At 44.1% G+C, this 18,720-nt stretch overlaps 1 protein-coding gene across 1 annotated transcript; it reads left to right on the top strand.

The window, feature by feature from the left end:
- The first annotated feature begins 16,703 nt into the window (after nt 1-16,703).
- LOC133042295 (large ribosomal subunit protein eL13-like) lies at nt 16,704-18,086 on the top strand. The gene has a single exon (XM_061122817.1). It carries the CDS (start codon nt 16,731-16,733, stop codon nt 17,397-17,399), a length of 669 nt encoding a protein of 222 aa, XP_060978800.1. The 5' UTR covers nt 16,704-16,730; the 3' UTR covers nt 17,400-18,086.
- Nucleotides 18,087-18,720: the final 634 nt, after the last annotated feature.

An 18,720-nucleotide genomic window follows, 5' to 3' on the forward strand; every position in this document is an offset into this window, starting at 1 on the left:
ACCGAAGTTCTCTCCTTGGTAAATCATGCTATTCTTGGGACAGTGTCTTTCGTATGTTAAGACTGTATATGGCCTGTGTCTAATACATGATTTATGTCTATTCTTAAAAGTTATTTTCACCAGGATTTAGAGATACTCCATTCAGTGAGTAAGTTTTCCACTTAATATACAGTAATATGTTAGCATTGTAGCCCTTACTGTGGCCCTGATCTTAGCAATAATAATAGTTAAGACTTATTTAAAATAGAGGCAGTCCTGTAGGTATGTACAATAGAAAACTGGATATAATTTCTACCCTTTGAAATTATAATCATGATAATCCATATGATCAACATAAAGCCAGGTACCCATATTGCATACCACTGTATCTGTTGACTTAACTCAGATCTTCTGCATGGTTGAACTCAGTAAATATTTATGAAACTGGATTTTTAACAAAATTGGTCTGTTGTGTAAAGTGTTTCTTTAAATATGAATCTAACAAATACATTAAAGACCCAACATTCATTTCGTCTGTTCAAAACATTTGTTTCACAAGAAAAAAAGTAAGCTGAAATAAATATTAACTTTGGAGCTGTTGAGATGTCAAATATTTGTTCATTTGTGTGCATGTTCTTTATTAAATCCAGTACTTGGCAAAGTATCAATTCAGCTCATAATGTAAAATTTCCCACATTATATTTTATTCTGTAAGTAGTCTGAACTCATATCACACATTCTGTCCATTATCCACCCAAAACCTAAGGTAAAATTATTTTCTTGAAACTCCATTTAATCAAAAAATATACTGTGTAGTATCTGAAATGTTTTGATTTGCAAAAAATAACATTTGAATGCATTCATCAATCATGATTAGAATATATAGTCTATCAAGTTGTGTTTATAACTTTTTACAGAAGAGCCCCAACATACTACATATTGCTGTTGCACAGACTGTGTATAATTCAAGCCGAGTCATGTCACCCAGAATGAAAGAACTCAATAATTTAATATCTTAGCCAATGTGTCCGAAACTTTTTGTCAATGAAAAACATACAAATTTTTTTCAAATTATAGATATAACAAAGAGAGCCTCAGTAAACAGTGCTTACCCTATGACCTGAAATATTCATCCATTTTGTTTGTTTGTTTGTTTGTTTGCACTGGGTCTTCATTGCTGTGTGAGCTTTCGCTAGCTGTGGCAAGTGGGGGCGACTTTCTAGTTGTGGTGCGTGGGCTTCTCGTTGTGGTGGCTTCTCTTGTGGAGCACAGGCTCTAGTGCCCAGGCTTCAGTCGTTGTGGCACATGGGCTTAGTTGCCCTGCAGCATGTGGAATCTTCCTGGGCCAGGGATCGAACCCCCGTCCTCTGCATTGGCAGGCAGATTCCCATCCACTATACCACCAGGGAAGTCTCTTCCATGGTTTTAAGCCCTCTAAATAGATTTCATGATTCTGTTCCCTGGTCACTGTTGGGAGACAGTTCTCTGTAAGCCTCTATGCTTTCTGTTTATCTTTCCTTGGACATATTGATTCCCTTTTCAAGGATGTTATCTTTACGAGGATTATTGTACAGCAGAGAGCCTGGAAAGACAGAGATGGAATCTCCCTCCAGAGAGAAGGACACGTTTGTTTCCTGTGAAAGTGTTAGTCACTCAGTTGTGTCCGACTCTTTACGACCCTATGGACAGTAGCCCGCCAACCTCCTCTGTCCATGGAATTCTCCAGGCAAGAATACTGGAGTGGGTTGCCATTCCCTTCTCCAGGGGATCTTCCTGATTCAGGGATAGAACCAAGGTCTCCTGCATTGCAGGCAGATTCTTTACCGTCTGAGCCACCAGGGAAGACCTTTTTTCCTGTACATTATAGTAAAAATAACTCCTGGCCGGCTTACTGCCAATTTTAAGAGATTCAGGGTCCCTGAGTTCAAAATTCGTCTCCTGTAACACAAGCCACTGTGGGTACAGGAGTCTTGACACTGTAAGTGTCACCCTGTGGGAACTGGGGCTTGAGAAATGAGTGGGAATGCTGATACTCTGAAGGCTGCCACTGCTTTGTCCCTGAGCCAGGAATCTCGTGTCTTCTGCCAGCTTCCGTGAAACTACTAGGCTAGCTTACTAGCTTCCAGTAGAGTGAAATCCCAGACCTCTCCCCACTTCTGACAGTCATTATCTCCATATTTTCCATTAAGTCATAAAGCAAATTTTCACAACTTGATTTCTTCACCTTAGTTTCGAAGCAAATAGAAAATGCATTTTTCTGCAGCACAAACTTATAAATAATACTGGATTCTGTTACAAAGTGTCTTCCAGAGGCACCTATTTTTCTTTTTTTTTTTTTTTCTTTTTTAGCAGAGCTAAGTCTCTTGCTCAGCTGTCATCACCCTGGAGCTTCACTCACCCAGGCTGTCCTCAAAGCTTTCATAGTTAGAAAAGATGAGACACACCCAGATTGCTCTAGGTAATACGGTTTGTACAAGAATATCTGCAGTCAAGAAGATGCTCAGCAACTGAGTCATTCTGTGTCTCAGTCCTTCTAAAACTGGATCAGCAGATCAAGTACTCCAAGGATGACTCATAATCGTGTAGTCATGTAGAATACAAAGCTCCAGTGACCCACTTTTTCTTGCTTGCATCATGTTGACACCAGCCTAAAGAGGTCCCTCATACTAGCAGCGTTTTTCATGCCAAGTTACTTCTCATGCTAAGTTCTGGAATGCACCTACGGGGGTGTACCTGGCACTAGTCAAGTCATTTCAGTCAGAGATAGCGAGATTACTTTCATCTGACATCCCCCTACTTGGCAGAAACCATAGCTACTTGAAGAACTGCCTAATGTTGCTTCCCTTTGCAGAGAGCCATCGACTGCTCTAGCCATCACGTTCCAGCTATTACAGTCCTTCAAGTAACATTTTGTAACATCCTTATACTTCATTACTGAACATCTGCCAGGTGGACATCCAACCAGAGAATTCTAGGAGTTAAAATGCTAGAAAGATAATTTAGCTCCATCTTTTGGTTTTATGGCTTCCAAGGTGTCTTAGATGGTAAAGACTGCCTACAGTGCAGGAGACCCAGGTTTGACCCCTGGGTTAGATCCCTGGGTTTAGAAGATCCCCTGGAGAAGGAAAATGCAACCCATTCTAGTATTCTTGCTTGGAGAATCCCATGAACAGAGGGCTGCAGTCTATGGGGTTGCAAAGAGTCTAGTGACTGAGTGACTAGACTAACACTTTCACATTCTTTGGTTTTTAATCTTCTAAAGCCAAGCCAGATTAAAAACTTTGGCCTCCCACTTCCTCTTCTTCAGCATGATTGCTGAATGCCTGGATGTGGGTAACATTACTGTCCTTGGAAAGGCTGCAGAAGGGTCTGCCCCTCAAACACAGAACCCGGATTTTTAGCTCCCTCCCCAGTGCCTGTCCCATGACTTGGCAGGATCTCCCTCTGCCCCACCCCCATGTCTTTTAGAATGTAATTAAATCACTTTAGATTTGCATATAATCTGATTCAGATGGCACTTAAATTTTTTTCTCATTTCTTGAGTGCTTCTGAATGATACCACTTAATTTTAAATGTTTTATGATTTCTACAATGAGTCACTCATTACTATGCACAACCCTGAAAAACAAATTCTCAGGTTTTATACTCTGCGTGTTCTTCAAGCTTGATGTCAGCTATCTTCGTGTCCAGGAGATACCCTTGGACTTCATGCTCGGAGCGCCTGCTTTCTTAGCAAATGGGGCATCTTGGTCATGGCGTGTAATTTCATCACATCATCGCTCCCTGGACTTCCTCCCTACTGAACTGTGAGCTCCTTGTGGGCAAGACCATTCTGGATTGGTGTCCTGGAACCTAGCACTGCACTTGAGCATGCTCAACAAATGACTTATTCATTCTGTTCACCCCTCTCCCACATTTACACAGTCATTGCTTGCCCTCAGATTCCTCACCAAGCCTCGTTCTTTTTTTAAAAAAATTAATTAATTAAAATATATTTATTTATTTGGCTGTGCTGGGTCTTTGTTACGGCCTCTGGGATCTTTAGTTGTGGCATGTGGGACCTTAGTTCCTCGACCAGGGATCGAACCTGGGCCCCTTGTATTGAGAATGGAGTCTTAATCAGTGGACTGCCAGGAAGTTTCCCTTGTTCTTTACTTCTTATCTCTTCCTCTTCCCATAGGTGAATAGAGTTAACGGTAGCCATCTTCCTGGTACAACACGTTTTCCAAATCTAGCCAAAATGTAATAGGAAGTGAGGGAGGGAGTAGAGTTTACTGCATTTAGTTTCAAGTGTGCATCTCTTGCTCTTTAAGTTCAGACTTTTCTCTTTTAGCCCCTAAAGAGATGGCAGTTATAGCTTTGGAAACAAAAAGCAAAACTTATCTTTGATATACATGGAGCAAGTGGTGGCTCCAAATAAGTGAGTGAAAGGTAGACAGATTTTTCAGGATTCCTGATTCTCTAGGATCAGCTCAGTTCAGACACTCAGTCCTGTCCGACTCTTTGTGACTCCATGGACTGCAGCACACCAGGCCTCCCTGTCCATCACCAACTCCCAAAATTTACTCAAACTCATATCCATTGAGTCGGTGATGCCATCCAGCCATCTCATCCTCTGTCGTTGTCTTCTCCTCCCGCCTTCAATCTTTGTCAGCATCAGGGTCTTTTCAAATGAGTCAGTTTTTTGCATCAGGTGGTCAAAGTATTAGAGTTTCAGCTTCAGCATCAGTCTTTCCAATGAATATTCAGGATTGATTTCCTTTAGGATGGACTGGTTGGACCTCCTTGCAGTCCAAGGGACTCTCAAGAGTCTTCTCCAACACCACAGTTCAAAAGCATCAATTCTTCGGTGCTCAGCTTTCTTTATAGTCCAACTCTCACATCCATACATGACCACTGGAAAAACCACAGCTTTGACTAGATGGACCTTTGTTGGCAAAGGAATGTCTCTGGTTTTTAATATGCTGTCTAGGTTGGTCACAGTGTTTCTTCCAAAGAGCAAGTGTCTTAATTTCATGGCTTCAGTCACCATCTGCAGTGATTTTGGTGCCCCCCAAAATAAAGTCTGTCACTGTTTCCACTATTTCCCCATCTATTTTCCATGAAGTGATGGGACCAGATGCCATGATCTTAGTTTTCTGAATGTTGACTTTTAAGCTAACTTTTTCACTCTCCTCTTTCACTTTCATCTAGAGGCTCTTTAGTTCTTCACTTTCTGCCATAAGGGTGGTGTCATCTACTTATCTGAGGTTATTGATATTTCTACCAGCAATCTTGATTCCAGCTTGTGCTTCCTCCAGCCCAGAATTTCTCATGATGTACTCTGCATAGAAGTTAAATAAGCAGGGTGACAATATACAGCCTTGAGGTACTCCTTTCCTGATTTGGAACCAGTCTGTTGATCCCAGATACTGATCAGGAAATTACCAGCAAAATACAATGATTGTAGATAAAGAAAAAGAAGCCCTAGGGAATGTTTAAGTGGCCAAGCTCTTGGAATACTCACAGGCAGGGGCAGGGCTAACTGGAGGAAGCTAACAGCAAGAGGCCCGGAGGGAACACCTGAGGTGACGGGAGAGTTCTCTGATTGTGGGAGTGGTTACCTGGGTCCGTGTTGTTTAGTCGCTCAGTCATGACTCTTGTGACCCCAGGGACTGTAGCCCGCCAGGCTCCTCTGTCTGTGGGATTTCCCAGGCAAGAATACTGGAGTGGGCTGCCATTTCCTTCTCCAGAGGATCTTCCCAACCCAGGGATCGAACCTGCATCTCCTGCTTATCAGGCGTCTCCTGCGTTGGCAGGTGGGTTCTTTACCACTGAGCCACCTGGGAAGCCTGTTGTTGACTAAATGTGTTTTAAATTAAATCCATTTGTCTTATTTATTGGGATGATTATGTGAATGAAAAACAGTGCCTGCCATATTGGTAAACAAAGGATGTTGTAGCTATCAAGGCATCACATTATGGCAGTCCAATGGTGAGCCCTGCCGGGTCTTAGGATGGAGGCAGGATCCCCGCCTCCCACATCCAGTAGTCTGCCCCTCAGCCACTCCAGATGGTGCCCCCTGAGGAGATTCAGGATGAGAAAGCGCAGGATGCTGGCCCCAGAGAGCTGAGGTGCATCTCAAAGAACGATTTCAGTGAGCCCAGACTCTCGCGTCTTCCTGTACAGTGTGAGTGTTAGTTGCTCAGTCGTGTCCAACTCTTTCAACTCCATCCATGGACTGTAGCCCACCAGGCTTTTCTGTCCATGGGATTCTCCAGGCAAGAATACTGGAGTGGGTAGCCATTCCCTTCTCTAGGGGATCTTCCCAACTGAAACTGGGTCTCCTGCATTGCAGGCAGATTCTTTACCATCTGAGCCAAGAGAAAAGCGCTTAATTCCTTAACCTGAGATGTCTGGTTTTCTTTAGTTAATAGTAATCTTTAGATGTTCCAACTACCTGGTCTTTGTTGCAAAAACTCCTGTATTTCTTGGCTTCCTCCACCCGACCCCTGCTGCCGCCCCGCCCCCAAACCACCTTGACTCTTGTAAGGAGTCTCCGAATTACCTGAGATGCTGAATCTGGGCCTTCAAGTCCTCAGAATTTCTGGAGAATGAAACATAACTCTTAACTCTTAGGTTGTGTTTTTTTCTTTTTCAGTCAGCAGTTCTTGAAGGCTTCTAACCTCATCTTCCTTTCTGACTTCCTCAAGACCTGGCCAGATCAGCAGTGATTGATGACTGACTGACTATATGATTCCCAGTGTCTAGAGAGAAAGAGTGGGTAGTGCCTGACTGCACTGACCACATGCAACAGGAGGTGATATATAAGTTTTCTCCCAGTCTCGGAGTTTTGGCTGAGATTCCAGGGCTGAGAACAATGGGAATGAAGAGTCCAGAGGATCTCAAGAAAGATGCCAGTCAGAGCATCCGCCCAGACCTTCTGTCCAGGTCCCTAGGGGATCAGACTGAGCCACCCTTTCACCTGGACCAGGAACTTGATCAGAGGGGAAGATGGTGAGGATTCCTTTACAGCTTCCTGCTGGACACTGTCTTTACCACCGCCTTCTCTGCCTCAGATGGAATGATAAGGGTTTGGATGGAACTGTTTGGAGAAAAAGGCCTTTGAGCCCTGGGGTGCAGATCCCAAGGAGGAGAAAAGTCTAAAGATGAGAGGTGAGACTTCCCGGGCAGTCTAATGATTAGGACTTTGTCTTCCAATGCAGGGGGTGTGGGTTCCTATGCCTGGTCAGGGAGATAATGAAAACTTTAAAAATTGTCCACATAAAAAAAAAATATTTAAAATAATATAAGTAAAAAATAAAAAGATAGGAGGTTGGTAATAAGATCAGAACTGAGAGAGGGGCCTGCATGGATGGGCCAGGGCTCAAGTCAGGCAGGCAAAGGCCGGCTTTCTGCCATAGACCATGTATTTGTCCAGAAGGTGGTCAGGCCAGCACTCTCTTGAGATGAGACTGCCCACTGTGACCGCGACAGAGGGCCTCTGGGAGGTGAAGCTTCCCCATCAGGGGCTGGAGAGCATGTCACCCTCAGCAGGGAATGCACTGATTGAAGGTCCTCAGCTAGGGCGGTGGGGGGAGATGAGAATCTTCAGAAAACCCACAGAAGTGCCCCAGGAGAGACCGAGTCAGAACCTGGCTTCTATCCCCAAGAGATGCAGCACACACATACATACACACACACACACACACACACATGCTTCACACACAAAGAAGACAGCATCACACCTGCACATGCTTCTCTAGGCCACTGCATCGCACACGCACACACACACACACCATGCACACACACACACACCACGCACACACACATACACGCGTGCTTCTCTAGGCCACTGCTCTTCCTCCTGAGAATGAAGGCCACCTGCGTCCCTGCTTGGGGAGCCGGCCTGATGTGGAGGGAGGGACAGAGAGGTTGACAGCATGCAAGAGGAACTTCCTTAAAGTAGCACTGACCTGTGTACACTACCATGTGTGAAGTAGTCAGCTAGTGGGAAGCTTCTGCACAAGATAGGGACCTCAGCTCAGTGCTCTGTGATGACCTACAGGGGTGGGATGGGAGGGGGAACGGAGGCTCAAGAGAGCAGGGGTATATATATAATTGTGACTGATTCATGTTGTATGGCAGAGACCACCACAACATCATAAACCAATTATCCTCCAATTAAAAAATTTTAAAAATGAAAAATAAAACAAAATTTCCCATCACTGTTAGGAAAAAAAAGAAGCACTTCCTTGAATGTACATTTTCTCGTTTATCCACATATTGAGGAACTCTTTGGCGGGCATGCATTTCAAACATATTTTAAAATGTTTAAATCTATAGGTTTACATGTGCACCATGTTTTGTTTAGACTGATAGGGACTGTATGGAGAACAGGAAGAAAGGTAAAACAGAGAGGGAGAGGTGTAAAAGGGAGGGAGACTGCAGTGGGAGGCAGGTGTGAGTCACAGCTCATGCTTGTGGTCTCAGCTAACGGCTCAGCCTCACTGTATATGACAGTGAGGGCTTCCCAGATGGCTCAGGGGTAAACAATCTGCCTGCAATGCAGGAGACATGGATTCGAAACCCGGGCCACGAAGATCCTGTGGAGAAGGAAATAGCAACCCCCTTCAGTGTTCCTGCCTGGAGAAAATCCCACGGACAGGGAAGCCTGGCAGGCTACTGTCTGTGTGGCTGCAAAGGGTAGGACACAGCTGAAGCGACTTAGTACTCAGCCCTAGCATATTACAGTGATGCTTCTCAGTGGGCCTGTTTCGCATGATGGTTACAAGAAGGCAGGATCCAAAGGTAATCTTTACCAAAGTCAGTTATTTGTGGACCTGGTTTTGCAATTTTTAAATGCAACTGCTTTGATATATCCAAGCAGTTCAGCCCGATCCTGGAAGGCATTTCAAGAGGCACCCCAAGTTCACCCACAGCACCAGGACTCCATAGAAGAAATGTGGTGACCATGGCTAGAAAAAGAAGCAAGTCAGTCTAACAGGTCCAGGGCACCAAGAAAAGTCAAAATATTTTGATTTTTTAAAAAAAATTATGCAGAAAGTTCAGGACCTTTTTATTTTTCTTCTGGGTGGTCCACTACTGAGTATAAGATTAATAAACACAAAAGAGGATAATCTTGACTCAAATGAAGCACTTGGTTAGCATGTAAACCTCCCATGTGGAGAAAGATTTTGTCTTCTTCATGCCCAAGAGACATGCCTTTCCAAGATTTCTCTCCTCATTTTAGTTGCATTTCTCATAAATAAACTGCTAAAATTTTCAGGTGGCTTTGTTGTTGTTCAGTCGCCAAGTCATGTCCAACTCCTTGCGACCCCAGGGAAGCAGCATGCCAGGCTTCTCTGTCCTTCAAAGGTGGCTTTACCTATTTATCACATGTATTTATTCTCAATATAGGACATCATTTTGATGCCATGTTCTCTCTGGTAAATTGGCTCCTAGTAACATCAGGACATGGGAGGCTCTGTATGGGAAGGACATTCCTCAGAGATCAGGATGAACCCAGAGATTTATTTCTTTCAGGATCACTGATGCAGAAAGGGAAGCTGGTTTAAGTCCAGACAATGTGCTTTAAACAAAACACATCTTCAGAGAGCTTGCACCTTCAGTCTAGGAGACCAGTGTGGCTTGGATCCAGGTGACTACCTGGTGACAACATAGAAGGGCTTACACAGTGAGCAGGAGTGACAACTTCATGACCTTGAAAGACCCTGTGATTTACAGCTGGGCCCAATATATTCAGTCTATTGGTTTTCTTACAGACAGCAAAAGATGACTTTCCAATTCAGGGGGCATTATATGTACATATACATGTATATATGAATGGTGACGGAGTACTTCACAATATTCCCAGATCGGTTGTTAGAAATGCCCTTATTCTTTTTTTAAAAAGATTTATTTATATATTTTTTTATTTTGGGAACACTGTGCTGGGTCTTTGACATTGCAAGGGCTTTCTCTAGTTGCAGTGCTCACTGTGGCGGCTTGACTTGTTGCAAAGCATGGGCTCTAGGGGCCTGGGCTTCAGTAGTTGCTGCATGCAGGCTCCACAGTTGCAACTCCCAGAGTCTAGAGCACAGGCTCAGTAGCTCTGGCCATTGGGCTTAGTTGCCCCACAGAATGTTGGATCTTCCCAGACCAGACCAGGGACTGAACCCGCGTCTCCTGCATTGGCAGGCAGATTCTTATCCCCTGGATCACCAGGGAAGCCTGAAATACTCTTATTCTTGAAGCTGAAATCTTTTGTCTTAAATTTGAGTGAACTAAAAGCTCTTCAAGTACAGATGAGAAAAGCCTCTCAAAGTAGGCAGGTAATAGTTAGTGGTATCATTTACTTGACATGTATTATCATGCCAGTTGGGTGTTGCTTATGGGTCATCACCTTGGAGTCAAAACTTCTCTTGAAAGTAGACCAAATAATTTTCACTGAAAGCTCATGAACCACTTTATGAACCACATACACACTTCTTCAATCATAAAGATATGGTTAAATTTGAATTGATTAATGAGCACCTCGAATCTTCTCCCAGAATTCTTAAGTACTGCTCATAAAAAGCTTAGTGTTATGTTGGGAGCATGAGGCACCCTGGAGAGTTGATTCTTGCATTTCTCATGGAGCATAGAGCTTTTGACATATTATGCTAGTAAGGCTGGTGCTATGGTTCAAATGGGTTTTTAATTAAACCTAACAGGGAAAACAAAAATGTTGGATGGAAGAAACAATCACTGAATAATGAGATTTGTGGTAGAAAAATCATAAACCCCACTTCATGCTTGAACTGAGTGGAAAACATTAACAAGTACATTTATAATCAGCTTCAATGACTGCAAAACCTCTCTGCATAGAATAAAAGAGACTAGCAAAGCCAATAAAATTTATCATTTATAATAAGAGACATAAATGGATGTAACTGAGCTTACATAGCAGCTATCAAAAGGTCATAATTCTAGCTATTGATATGTGAACAGTACATCTTCCTTTCCTCTGTATCTTGAATTAATCTGGTATTGTACAGGGGGTGTTAGGTACCCAAATCTAATATTCCTAAAATTTGACTTTCTTATGGCAAAGTATTTCTTCTATCTTTTCCTATATACAAGTGTCACAGCAGAGACACTTCACGCTTATCACACACTCAGGTCCAGCCCTCCATTTCTCCTTTGTGGTTGTGATGGTACCATAAGTTGACTCTGGCAAATGGGGAGTGGAAGGAAGTGAGCTATGTCACCTTCCTGGCCTTTATTATTTAAAAAAAATAATTATGTATCTATTTGGCTGCACTTGATCTTAGTGGCGGCACTCAGGATCTTGAATCTTCTTTGCTGCATGCCGGCTCTTAATTGAGGAATGTGAGGTCTAGTTCCCTGACCAGGGATCACACCCAGGCCCCCTGCATTGGGAGTGCAGAGTCTTAGCTGTTGGACAACCAGTGAAGTCCCTCCTCCTGGCCTTTAAGGTGTTAGAAAGCCCTGTGCCTCCTCTGCCACGTTCCCTTCCATGTGGGTTGGCTTGACCACGGTTGAGGAGATAGAGCTCCAGGTACAATCAGCCTGGATCCTCGTGTCACTGTTTAGAAGTGGCTTCCCTACACTAGGGCTTCCCTGGTGGCTCAGAGGGTAAAGAATCCACATGCAATGTGGGAGACCTGGGTTCGATCCCTGGGTCGGGAAGATCCCCTGGAAGAGAGCATGGCAACCCACTCCAGGATTCTTGCCTGGAGAGTCCCCATGGACAGAGGAGCCTGGCGGGCTCCGTGGGGTCACAAAGAGTTGGACATGACCAGGTGACTAAGCACAGCGCACAGAGCACTGCAGAACTAAGGGGCTCCCAGTGAACTGCAAGTGGCCAAAATTTTACGTGCTGATCTCCTGAGATTTCTGTAGATTTGCTATAATAAATTCTTGGGGAAGTATCCCTTGACTGATAATGTGAACAGGAATCCCCAGAATCCCTAATTATTTTATTGGTCAGAATTTTAGAAAATTCTTTCTGCAACTGAGGGTTCCGCATTAAGCATCTCCTATTTTTTACTATAGAGCTTCTCTGGTGGCTCAGCATCTGTTATGTAAATCTCATAGTTGTCAACAAGCCCATCCCATCCAGATAACTTTTCACCATCCTCAATGGGGATGTCTCCCACCTCCCCCACCTTGGGAGCATCCACAACCAAGAAAAGGTGTATTTGCCTCATGCTGGGCACCAGGTAGGGAGTGTTAGTGAAAGAAAGCAATGGAATGTCATCTGGCAAGGGAACTCCACTGTGGAAATACATAAGCGTATGCTCAGTCCCTCTAGCAAGCCATGCAGAGGATGCAGATACCCAGACACAGCTGTATGCACCCTGGGCCATGGGAACCTGGCAACAGGACCTAGGAAAGTCCTAGTGCAGTCCCATAAATATATCAGCATTCCTTATCAAAACCTACCATGATGCTCAACACACGTTAGCTGAATACCTTCATTGAGGGAGTACTATTTAACCCAGAGCCATCTAAATTGACTGTGACTGAATCCATGAAATTAAAAGATGCTTGCTCCTTGAAAGAAAAGCTATGACAAACCTATGAAAGTGTTAGTCACTCAGTCATGTCTGACTCTTTGTGAGCCCATGGACTGTAGCTCACCAGGCTTCTCTGTCATGGAATTCTCCAGGCAAGAGTACTGGAGTGGGTTGCGATTCCCTTCTCCAGGGGATCTTCCTGACTCAGGGATGGACCATGGGTCTCCCACATTGCAGGCAGATTCTTTACCCTCTGAGCTACCAGGTACGCCCACCACAAGCCTAAACAGTGTATTAAAAAGCAGAGACATTACTTTGCTGACAGAGTTCCTTATAATCAAAGTTTGGTTTTTCCAGTAGTCATGTATGGATGTGAGAGTTGGACCATAAAGAAGGCTGAGCGTCAAAGAATTGATGCTTTTGAACTGCGGTGCTGGAGAAGACTCTGGAGAGTCCCTTGGATTACAAAAAGACCAGACCAGTCAATCCTAAAGGAAATCAACCCTGAATATTCATCGGAAGGACTGTTGCTAGAGATGAAGCACCAATACTTTGGCCACCTGATGCGAAGAGTCGACTCACTGGAAAAGACCCTGATGCTGGGAAAGATTGAGAGGCAGAGGATGAGATGGTTAGATAGTATCACTGACTCAATGAACATGAATTTGAGCAACTTCAGGAGACAGTGAAGGACAGAGAAGCCTGGTATGCTGCAATTCATACCCTCTAATAAAAAAGAAAAAAAAAGAAATAAATACCAAAATAAAAAAATAAAAATAAAAAAGAATTGGACACAACTAAACAACAGCAAACATTTGCCGGAGGGCCATGGAAGGTGAGCTGTTTTAAAAAGAAAGCATTTATGTTGTATGTAAAGCACAATAGGATACGAAGCCAGGATGGTAAAGGCCCCCAAAATCTGTGGTTCGGAGTTGAAGGAACCAGAGAAATAAACTCCGACTAGTAGACATTCTCATCAAGTATTCTGAGACCTGTCAAGGGTAAGAGAAAGTAGATTCAGCTCCAGGGAATAGAACTTGGTCTAAATGCTGTGAGCGCCAAGGAAGTCATTTTCAGCTCAGTGTAAGGAAAAGTCTCACATTGATATAGGTTGTCTCAGGGAATGACATTTTCCTCACCGTAGGAAGAATTTAAAGAGGGGCAGAAAGACTTAACCACACAGGTGGTTGAACTAGATAAATACTAAGATTCCCTAGGAGTGGAATCGAGATAAGTGCAAAATAAGTGTTTATGTTGACTCAAGTTAATACCTGTGATATTTCTGTTCACATAATTAATACGTTTTCCTTCTGTGTCTTGATAAACAGGAGAAGTTCTTTCTGTTTGAATCCACTTAATCCGCTGACAGATGGCTTTGTTGACAATGACACTATTTGTCTCTGACACTGTTTCTACACATTCTAACCATGCAGACACAGGGTTCACTATGACATCAAAATGAAAGAGTCTCTGGTCCACCCCTTCTGTGGCAATAACAATCCTTCCTCATAGGCAATAAAGAAGGCAGAGTGCCAAAGAATCGATCTTTCAAACTGTGGTGCTGCACAAGACTCTTTAGAGTCCCTTGGACAGCAAGGAGATCAAATCAATCAATCCTAAAGGAAATCAATACTGAATACTCATTGGAAGGACTGACGCCGAAGCTCCAATACTTTGGTTACCTAATTCAAACAGCCAGCTCATGGAAAAAGACCCTGATGCTGGGAAAGATTGAAGGCAGAAGAAGAGGGTAACAGAGGATGAGATGGCTGGATGGCATCATTGATGACAATGGACACGAACTTGGGCAAACTCCAAGAGATGGTGAGGGACAAGGAAGCCTGGCATGCCGCAGTCTATGGGGTCATGAAGAGTAGGACCCAATTGTCATCCAGTTGTCACCTGAGCAACGACAATCATAGACACAAAAAATATAAAGCAGTTTCTGGGTGCTAGGCACCGTGTGCTAAGCACTTTGCCTGTGGTGCTCTGTTTAATTTGCACTATAATCTATGTAGTCAGGACTGTATGACCCCATTTTACAGATAAGGACACTGAGACAGAGCCTCATGGGGTTTACTGAAAGCCACACAACTTAAGTACCCAAGAGGAATTTGGATCCTGGGCAGTCTGAGTTTTAAGCCAGTGCTTTTATCAAAGACACATTTTAAAAGGCAGAATCAAATGTAGAGAAAAAAAAAATCCAGCAAGTGGTTAAGAACACATGAAATGTGGTCATTTCCCCATGGTGGAAGGAGAAAAGATTCACGTACTTTTCCTTGAAGATCAAAATAACCCAAGCACTATTTGTTCATTTCAGTAGATTGTGATGCTAATGCAGGTTATTTTAAGAGACAAAGTATTTCACAACAAAGACAATGAATGGAAATATTTAAAAAACAACAACAACAAAAACTGTTTTGCTGAGCTCTTTGAACTCGATTGCTCAGGAAACAAACAAGTTTGAAAAATTGAAGATTTCAGTTTACAGATGATGGTTAAAATCTCATACACTGCATGCCTGTGGAAAATATTTTTCATGTTGAAGGTTTTCAGTCATCTGATAGGATCATTGTATAGTTATGTAATATTTTAGGGTCCTTCAAAGCTGGGCGTGTTGCGGCTCTGTTTCCAGACAGAAGACTCAAGGGTCCACGCTGACAGACCTCATGGGTGGCATCCTTATCCCTCCAGGCTCAGCAATAGGATTGTTAATCCTTGGATGGACCTTCTTGTCACAAGTAGATGGTGCAGGTCTGTTATTAATAAAAGTGGATTTAAAAACAAAACTGATAATGCTACTTTTCCACTGTGAAAAAGTCATTAAAGAAAGCTGGCTTGAAAAGGGGCACAATTTTCCATGAACTTAATATTTTCAAAACCGTTGAAAAAATATTAGGTCCAGCTGGTTTCTACTTGGGGCCAGAGAGTAAATAGTTTAGGCTCTGTAGGGTCCTGGACAGTCTTGTTGCAACACTTTAACTCCATCACTGTGGTGTGAGGGCAGCTGGACAAGACAAAAACAAATGAGGAGGCTGTTCAGTGACAAAACTTTGTGTTGTTGTTTAGTCACTAAGTCGTGTCTGACTCTTTGTGACCCCATGGACTGTAGCCCGCCAAGCTCCTCTGTTCATGGGATTTCCCAGGCAAGAATACTGGAGTGGGTTGCCATTTCCTTCTCCAGGGAATCTTCCCGATGCAGGGATCAAACCCACATCTCTTGCATTGGCAGGCTGATTCTTTACTCAAGGGAGCCCAGCCCTTGAAAGCCAGTAGGCGAGGCTGGTGAGACGGCTCCTGGCACAGCTTCTTCCCTTCCTCCTGCATCCCTTCTTTCTTTTTGTACTTCTCAAAGAGTACTGGCTTGCAGCAGGAGAGTTTAATATACACAGAATGTGCCAACTGCTTTGATGATTATAAATAACTACCAATGAAGGGGGCACTGGTGAAAGTGTTTGATGCTTGGGTCAGGAAGATCCCCTGGAGAAGAAAATGCAACCCACTCCATTATTCTTGCCTGGGAAATCCCATGGACAGAGGAGCCTGGCAGGCTATAGTCTGTGCAAAGAGTCAGACACAACTGAAGTGACCAAGTACACATGCAATGAGAAAAGTCCATTTCTTTCTGCTGTATCCTCAGTCCCTAAGGAGTGTTACAGCATGCAATAAGTGCTATGTTTTGCTTGTTGGATGAAAAAAAGGAATGAATATGTGCTGTGTCCAGGGTAACTCACCTTTTAATCCCAGTCAGGTGTTTGTACTCACTTTTCTCTGCCTGCCAGCCCCAGGCTCCTCAGGTTTGGGCTTGGGTTTTTGTCTTTATAGGAAGTGTGTGCGAGTTTCTGAGCTAGAGATGGTTTCTTGTCAAGGTCTCCTTCTTGTTAGTGCCCCTGTATGTGTTTTCTGAACCATCTCTCTGTGTTCTTGGCCTCTTGTTTCATTCTGGTCCTTTCTGCCTTATTCTCGTTCCCCAGCTTGTAGGCCTCTTGCTGCTGTTTCTGATCCTTTGAGCCTGGCAGATGACTGTACTGGTCTTTGTAGCCTGGCTGGCCTGACTTTTATGACCAGAAGAATTATACTCCAATTAAAAAGTAAATAAAGAAAGAAAAGTAAACGAAACACCTGAGGGTAATATAGATGGCAATATCCAGAACTGAATACCAGCCCCACCCATCAGGTTGTCTCTGCTTACCAGCCTTCTCAGTTCACTGCCTTGAAATCAAGAATCTCCTACTCACTTTCCTGGCCATGAGCCCTCAGAGGAGGCCTTTCGGCCGCAGCCAGGCGCCCAGCCGGAATGGCAGGATCCTGAAGCCCCACTTCCACAAGGACTGGCAGTGGCGCGTGGCCACGTGGTTCAACCAGCCGGCTCGCAAGATCCGTAGACGCAAGGCCCGGCAGGCCAAGGCGCGCCGCATCGCCCCGCGCCCCGCGTCCGGTCCTCTCCAGCCGGTGGTGAGATGTCCGACGGTCAGGTACCACACGAAGGTTCGCGCCGGCAGGGGCTTCAGCCTGGAGGAGCTTAGGGTGGCCGGCATCCACAAGAAGGTGGCCCGGACCGTTGGAATCTCGGTGGACCCGAGACGCCGGAACAACTGCACGGAGTCCCTGCAGGCCAACGTGCAGCGGCTCAAGGAGTACCGATCCAAGCTTATCCTGTTCCCCAGGAAGCCCTCGGCCCCCAGGAAGGGAGACAGCTCTGCTGAAGAGCTCAAACTGGCCACTCAGCTGACTGGACCTGATAGGCCCATACGGAACGTCTATAAGAAGGAGAAAGCCAGAGTCATCACAGAGGAGGAGAAGAACTTTAAGGTATTTGCTAGTCTCCGCATGGCCCGCGCCAACGCCCGGCTCTTTGGCATCCGGGCAAAAAGGGCCAAGGAAGCCGCAGAACAGGATGTTGAAAAGAAAAAATAAAGTGCTGTTGACAACTTATGATAAATCTGCAGTGTCCATGTGACCTTTGTTGTGTAAGGAGCCAGGGCCTGGGGAGACCTCCAGGGGGACCTGAGGTGTGTCTGACCTTTGTCACAACAGAGTTGTGAGGGAAGCGCTTTGGTACCTGGGAGGCTTGTGCTTAGTGAGTGTTCTTGTCTGGATCCTCCAGCCCAGGAGGTGCTGTGTATTCTTACCTGGGAATTTTCCATGGAAAGCCTACAGCAAGCCAGGTTTCCTTCTCTGGATGCACTTTGAAAACTAAGTGCTGCGATGGTTTGGATGATTGTAATATTCAGATACCGGTAGAGAATGATAAGGATGGGAAATACAAGTAGAGTGATGAAAATAAGATAAAAAATGTGATGATGGCACCATGGATGACTGTCCTTGCATGACGCCTGGAAAGAGAGTGTGGGGGATGGGCCAGAGCCGCACTGTCACTTCTCTCTAGGGCTCCTTCAAGAGCTTTCCAGACCTTAATGACCAACTCGTGTTTGATAAAAACATCTCAGATCTTGATAACAAAAGAAAACCACCTGATTTTTCTACTATAGGAGGATTCTGCCAGTGCTCTGCCTTGAAAGTATGAAAGTTGAAGCTGTTACCATGAGACAAAGGACACAACAGATGATATAAACTATGAGGTGTCACGGATTTCTGTTTGTTTGACAGAGACCAATAGAAACTCTATACTGCGATGATGATGTCTTACACCTTGCAGTGGCTGTAAAATACAGTTTTACCGAAATGTTGTGTTTAATGAAAAAGGATTTTATAAAGCTTCCATTTTAAAATATAAATTTAAATTGTTGTTGTTGTTGTTTAGTCTCTAAGCTGTGTTCGACTCTTTTGTGACACCATAGATTGTAGCCTTCCAGGCTCCTCTCTCTGGGATTTCCTAGGCAAGAATACTGGAGTGGGTTGCCATTTCGTCTTCCAGGGGAATGTTCCCAACCCAGGGATCGAACCCTTGTCTCCTGCATTGGCAGGCAGGTTAAAATTTAAATAAGCTAAAATTGAATAAAACTAAAAACTCATTTTCTCAGTTGCTCTAACCGTATTGCAAGTGCTCGGTAACCACAAGAGACATGCTCACTAAATAGAGGCATATTTCAGTGTGATTTACAACTTCTCACTGATATCATGCCGTGTATGAATGAGCTAAATTTGAAGCACCAAGGAAGGAAAATCTTACTCATGACATAGGAAAATTTTTTTCTATTTCTTTAATTTTGGATCTATGTGAAATGATGGATGCTTATGGGACTTCTTGTGATAACCATTTCATGGTGGATGTCAG

Source organism: Dama dama, chromosome 21 (genome assembly GCF_033118175.1).
Source record: "Dama dama isolate Ldn47 chromosome 21, ASM3311817v1, whole genome shotgun sequence".
Lineage (NCBI taxonomy): Eukaryota > Metazoa > Chordata > Mammalia > Artiodactyla > Cervidae > Dama > Dama dama.